Source organism: Lactuca virosa, chromosome 9 (assembly GCF_052849685.1).
Source record: "Lactuca virosa cultivar CGN04683 chromosome 9, Lactuca_virosa_CGN04683_v6, whole genome shotgun sequence".
In the NCBI taxonomy this organism is placed as follows: Eukaryota; Viridiplantae; Streptophyta; class Magnoliopsida; order Asterales; family Asteraceae; genus Lactuca; species Lactuca virosa.
This window is the reverse complement of record NC_136434.1, coordinates 174,793,688-174,800,490: the sequence shown is the minus strand read 5'-3', so window position 1 is coordinate 174,800,490 and position 6,803 is coordinate 174,793,688. Positions and strand designations below refer to the sequence as shown.

At 33.5% G+C, this 6,803-nt stretch overlaps 1 protein-coding gene across 1 annotated transcript; it reads right to left on the bottom strand.

Annotated features, from left to right (window-relative positions):
- Positions 1-3,693: 3,693 nt before the first annotated feature.
- Positions 3,694-6,504, bottom strand: LOC145138072 (AUGMIN subunit 2-like). The gene is made up of 6 exons (XM_079072219.1): positions 6,086-6,504; positions 5,325-5,438; positions 5,092-5,196; positions 4,931-4,999; positions 4,600-4,713; positions 3,694-4,070 (listed from the first exon to the last, which is right to left on the bottom strand). Exons 1-6 carry the CDS (start codon positions 6,212-6,214, stop codon positions 3,855-3,857), a joined length of 747 nt encoding a protein of 248 aa, XP_078928345.1. The 5' UTR covers positions 6,215-6,504; the 3' UTR covers positions 3,694-3,854.
- Between the last annotated feature and the right edge of the window lie 299 nt (positions 6,505-6,803).

The window sequence follows — 6,803 nt, the reverse complement described above, 5'->3', positions numbered from 1 at the left end:
GTAGAATAATCTTTGTATTCATTTAGAAAATCAAAAAACAAAAATAAATTGAAAAAACGAAAAGGAAATTTCCAACTAAGGAAATAAAAAACAAAAATAGATGACAAATGAAAAACAAAAATAGATGACAAATGAAAAACAAATAAAATGGGAAGATGCTTACAGGTTTACCCTTTGAAAGATATATGGTGGAACAACCATTGTAATTTCTTCTTTAGCTAACCCCTACAAGAGCTGCTTAACACAAATTAAGACATTTTATTGAATAAATCTTGAGTAACAAATTAATACATTTACCCTTTAGCAATTGATGATCTTCATCCAAGCCCAGATTCGGTAATGGCAGTCATATTCATCTAATTCATATACACAAATAAAATTGATGTGTGTCTAAGTATATGAAAAAGGAGAGATAGAAAGAGGTGGTTTGTGGATGCTGCGGGTGATTGAAAGTGGAAGTTGTCTGGAATAAGAGGGTAGATGCAAACCATAGTGGTTGTTATGATGTCGTGAAGGCGACATTGAGTGGCGGTGATGGTGGTGTTGAGTATGTATGAGTGAGAGTACCATTATCATATCTGAATAAGATAAGATAGAGCATAGAGCCAATGTTGTAATTGGTGGTGTTGATGAGTGGTCTAATGATGGCAACAGTTAGAAATGGGGATAACCTAGAGTGAGGACATAGAAAAGGAAAAGTGAGATGTTTATGGTAATGAGGGAGCTAGATAGAGGTATAGTGGTGTAGGTGGTGAGAACCCCATATTTGGTGAATCTGCCATTAAAGAAAAGAAATTTATAACAAAAAATCTCTTCTCAATTCTGATCAATTTGAGTTTGGGGGTGAAGAACTAAATGAAATCCAAAGCCAATATAGAAAATCAAAAAGTACAAGAACACAAAATCGAAACTTAAAAAATATATGAGCTTAGAACTAAACAACATAAATTGATTTAGGGTTCTTACTTCTTACCTAAAACTACTGGACAGGGGAGCATTGGCGTTACTTTAAGAACCTCCACCTCCAAAACCTTCTGCAAAACAAAAATTAAACAAAATCATTAGAAGAAGAAGATACCGAAGAAGAGAGAACGACATAAGAGTTAGAAAACTGCAATAGATAGGCAACGGTGGTGAAGATGTGTTCGTATTCGACCAAGAAAGTTTAGAATTTTTGGGTTTTAAATAAGTGAGATGGAAATATGTTAATATAGCTCGTGTTTAAACTGTTCAAGTGGCTGAAAGTAAGGGTTGACCGATTCAAGTGGCTTAAAGTGAGGAATATTAATTCAAACGTAAACAATCCCTGGATTATTATCTTGACTTTTTCAAATGTTGACCAAAAACCAGATTCAAGATTTTTTAATGCATAAACTCATTGTACATATAGCATAAGGGCTTATACCTCTTAAAATTCAGCCTTTGACCAAATATGTATATATATATATATATATATATATATATATATATATATATATATATATATATATATATATAAAGAATATTACCTTATGAATAGTAAACTTGCATTTTTTTTGTCAACTTTGCCCTTCATTTTTTAGCCATTTTGACACTTTTGGTTATTGGAATCAAAATTTTTATATTTTTAGGAACATTTTAATATTCAAAGTTTGGCCACAACACTTTAAGGAATTGACAACTTTGGTCCATTTTCTAAAAACTTACTAATTCCAACCCTTTTAATTCTTTAGCCATTTTGACACTTTTGGTCCTTACAGTCAAAACTTTTACATTTTTTCATAAAAAACACAAAAAACGGCCTGGGGCGAAACCCGAGTTTTTCCGCTAGTTAAATATTAAATATTACACTAGATGACGCATTAACTAATAAAAAAACTACATAATAACTAATTTTACTACTACAATTTTGAAATTTGTAACCGAGCTTTTTGACATTAATAGATTATTGTCTAATTCTTATTTTGTTTTTAACGTGTTTGGAACTCTCGGAGAAGTCTAGAGGTCTCCATATTGACATTAGATATCCATTTTACCGCAAATTTTATTTATACTCTAACATCACTAATCATTTTCATATTTTTTTGGATCTCTACTATCAAAGCATTTACACATGAATTTTTTTTCCTATGCCTTTTTGAGTGCCTCTCTTGTAATCACTCCAAAATAGAATATGTCTCGTGTTCAAATCTTACAAACTTTAACATGGAGGTTAACCATTTCAAAAAGAAATTAGAAAACCCAATAACTTTATTAACTCTTTGGGTAAATTACACAAATCGTCCCTCGTCCACATGCCAGAAAGCGTGTTTAGTCCCTATTTTCAAAAATTAACTCGGACCGTCCCTTGTTTTGTTTTTTCTTCCTTGCTTAGTCCCTCCGCACATAAAAAGACCATTTTACCCTTATTTATTTATTTTTTTGATTTATTTTCTATTTACTTGTTATTTGTTAATTATTTGTTGATTTTTTATTATACAAAATAAATATTATTGCATTTAAAGAAAGAAATGGGCCTGTACATTTAATCACTCGTCTCCCCTCCCCTTCTTCTTCTTCTTCGGTACATTTAATCACTCGTCTCCCCTCCCCTTCGGAAACTCATGGACATCTCCGGTTTCATACAGAGGAGATCGACTCCAAGACACCGGCCAAGTTCAGTCTCTATTTTACTCTCTTCTCCTATTTCCCCTATTCTGATCTCGTACTTGCGTCTCACCAGTTTCAGATTTGGAAATAGAACCATTTAAGTTTCCCCATCTCAAGATTTTCCACAGATTACCCAACACCACCTGCTAGCACCTTTGACACCACCACCTATCACTACCATGTCCTCCTCCAACCAATTCATAATCTGAAAACCTTGCACTTGGCTTCTTCCTTGATTTGAAACGTTAGGTGGAAATCGATATGAACATATGTGAAGAAGAAGATCAATCTAAACATATGCCGACAACTTTTTCCTCGATCTTAACCTTGCACCTGTCTTCTTCATCAATCATCCATGTATGTTTTCCATTCAATCAGACTTATGGTTTGTATGATTTCCTTACATGGTGCATCCAGAAATCCAGATGTAGAAGAGATCCAAAACGGGCTTCAACTCATCTGCAACCATGTATAACCATGGCGTCGGAGATAGTGTCCGCTTCCGCCTCGGATTATAACACCTTCGCCTCTGATTCGAATAGAGAATTAAGAACGAGTGTGACAGTTCTACATTACGAAAGGAGAAGAGGGAAAGAGATCGACTATTCTTCATATCTTTCTGTTGATGGCTTCCCCACATCACAAAATCAGAGCGAGAGGAGGTAACCTTGCTCCTATGGTGTCTGATTTAAGATTCATGGTAGCTTTTGAGGTGCATATCGACTTTATGGGTATCTTGAAGCTTTCCAGAAGCATATGATTTTGCCGGTGGGTTCTACAATACTGAAAGGAAAGAGAAAGCGGAGATGTAGAGGGTGGGTGAGAGTGTGCCCAATTTCCTTTTTTAAATGATAAATAATGATAAATGATATTAGATTAATTGAAAAAAAAATACACAGGGGTATTATAGTCATTTTAAATATGGTAGGGACTAAACCTACACAAAATCGTCTTTTAGGGATGAAACATGCAACTTTAAAGCAAACGAGGGACCGTCCGAGTTAATTTTTGAAAAAAGGGACTAAACGTGCCTTTTGGCACTTGCACGAAGGACGATTCGTGTAATTTACCCTAACTCTTTTATTAAATTTTAATTGTATACCAAACCGATGAAACAATTAAATAATTTTATTTATAGTCATTTGATCTTTACAAAGACAATCTTCTCTCGCTCGTATCATCTGATTATTTTCATCTTCTCTTTCTTCCTTCTCAACTCTATGAATTCACGGACTTCTAAGATCCAAATCATTTGCCGATGACCTCGGAGTCACGCATTCTGATTCTGTTGGCGATGTTCTACGAGACGCATATTTGCTCGATGATTGGGATGGGCCCGCCCTCATCTTTTGAAGCGTCACAAAAGATTCTCTCATAGCTGTAATTGCTTCAAAATACCTCGTACATGACACCAATGCCACAGGAATTGGACACAACATCTCCTATTCATAGCATAAAAGGTTAATATCATAAATAAGTAACAAACTATTGGTTTTTTTTTTTAACAAAACACCATTGTTTTTTTTTTAAAGTACCATCAGAACGTAAGCAACCGAAACGTTTTGTTCACGAAAAACCATCAAAATAAGTGAACACAAAGTTCATGCGTACCTTCTGATGGTAGTTTAAATTAAATGGTGTTTTGTGAAAAAAAAAAATCGTTAGCTGTTTATAACATTAACCCTAACGTAAACCATGATCTCGAGTGTTTTTTTTTAAAAAAATTTTATTTAATGGAATTAACAATGTTTTATTTATTTATTTAATGGACTTAACAGTGTGTTTCTTTCTGATGTTACCACAAAAATGACTTTATAGAGAATTAGGAAAATAATTTAAAGTCAACATTTTTTACAATTTTGTCTTTGTTTTTTTTTTTTTACATTTCTCCACATGTCATATTTTCTCAAATGTTTTTAAATATTATTTATTCAGACAACATTTAATAAGAAAAAAAATCTATAAACATACCCTCCATATAGACGGTGGTTCCTTAAAGTTTTCAGCCCAGTGGAGATCAGAAACAGATGCTGTTAGAGTACCATAATCACTCGCTGCCATCATTAATAGTTCCGAGAATTGTTTCTGCTTATTATAAAAAAAACAATAAACTCAAAATCAGAAAAAATAATACCGGACTGAATTAGACAAATTTTGTAGGGCTAAGAAGGGCAATTTTGTCTTTTTCCACAAAGGAGAGAGAATCTCTATCATATCTTGTGCTACCTTTTTGGGTGTCTTATGTAACTTCAATCTCATTTTGAGTCTGCAATACAACCTGTTCTATTATGTTTTGTCTAACCTGATATTCTGCTTCCACGGGAATGCAATCTACCGGGTATGGTTGATGAAGACGGGCTAAAATACGATCCTGTTAGTCAAATCAAGAAATACAAAAGTGGAAAAAAAGTCAAACATTGCAAATGTCATATATTTAATATTTTATCAAATGATGTTGATTACCTTATTCTGGATAACACCTCTCAATATACGAGTGATCCTTGCTAAAGTTTGTATCTTTTTTTCCATTTCACTCACATGCGTCAAGTGTGAGACATTCATATCTTCCTTTAAAGAAAAAAATAAAAATCAGTTTATTTGTTAAAACATAATATGTTTAACTAAATTTGAACATAAAATTTAAAATTAGAAACCATAATAAGTTTAAAAAAAACATGTTTACATAATTACATCACCTTTCGACCTTGAAGTTCCACATGCAGATCTGTAATTTTCCTTTGTACCATGGTAAGTTCGTGCAATAGTCTTACAAAGTCCTCGCACTTTTTATCATTGCTAAATGATAACTTCTGCAAACAATTAATAACAAAAATTAAATCTCAAAAACTAAAGCCTCGCACTTTTTATCATTGCTAAATGATAACTTCTTACAAAGTCCTCGCACTTTTTATCATTGCTATTGTAACTTGTAAGTAGCTTTTACATCATCAGAATGATCAGATTTTTGATTAAAATAAAAGTTTTAAATCCGTAACTCAACGAAACTGTTTCTTTAATCAAGATTTTTCTAAAAGCTCTTAAACAAAGATAAGACAACCTTAACCTTAATTACTTTGCTCATGCATAAAAGAACACAACGATTGGACCCCATGAACGCAAAATTTCTATATTTCATGGATGAATAAAGAAAATTCCTCATTGTAATATTTTTGAAAGTCAATCTTTCCGCTTCAACAGTATCATATAAAAGTGGAATCACAACGTTGGAACCCCAGAAATGATAATATAGGACAGTGGCACCGATTTTCTCATGAAGCTTGAAATCGATACCGACTTTGATGATGAAAAGCTATACGATTAATATTCAACTTATAAGATCCTGAAACCGAGTCTACAAAATTTACAAAATTGAGTAAAAAGTGCTACGAAATCCATGGGCATTGCAGATACATGAACCCTAAAAGCGATAAATCAACTGAATTTCATGATCACATACCTTGGAAGGAGGGGATCGAACAGAGAAACCGAGGTCGGAAGCGATGGAGAGAGCATCGGAAATTCCACCAAGTTGTCTCGGTTTTCTTTCCACCCAACCACCGTCGCTTCCCTGAATCGACGACGCCATTTAATTTGGATGAATTCTCACTTTGCAAGATCGAACATTTGCTGAATACTCGATTTTGTATAAGGATGTATATCTATTTCTTGCACTCGCACTCTATTTCTCTTTCTGTTGTTCCCCAGAAATTTGAAAATTGTTGAACGAGAAAATCCTTTCAGGCCGATACAGGTGGTTGGTGATCGGATTCGAAGCTTGGTCGCACCATTCGAATGAAAAAAAAAACAACGGTCTCTCATCTATTAGCAATTTGTATTTCTGGTCCTCCAGTTTTGAGAAACAGTGATGTGGTCTACCCTAACTTCTAACCATGTGTTCTCGAGTGGTTTTAAGGAGCATTATCTTCTAACTTTTCCCCCGAAAAGTGGAAAATTTTGGAAAGAAAGAAACTCATTATAAATATGTTATTTATCGATTTTAGTGGAAAAAAAAAAGATTGTGTAACCTTCCTAATCAAGAATTTCTTCAACCAAACAACATGTTAAACATTCAGATCTTAAAATTTCATACCATCTTTGAAATTCAGATCTCTTAAAAATCCAGCTCTTAAAAATTCAGATCCTGTCAAACAGCCCCTTAGTATCCTTTATATACT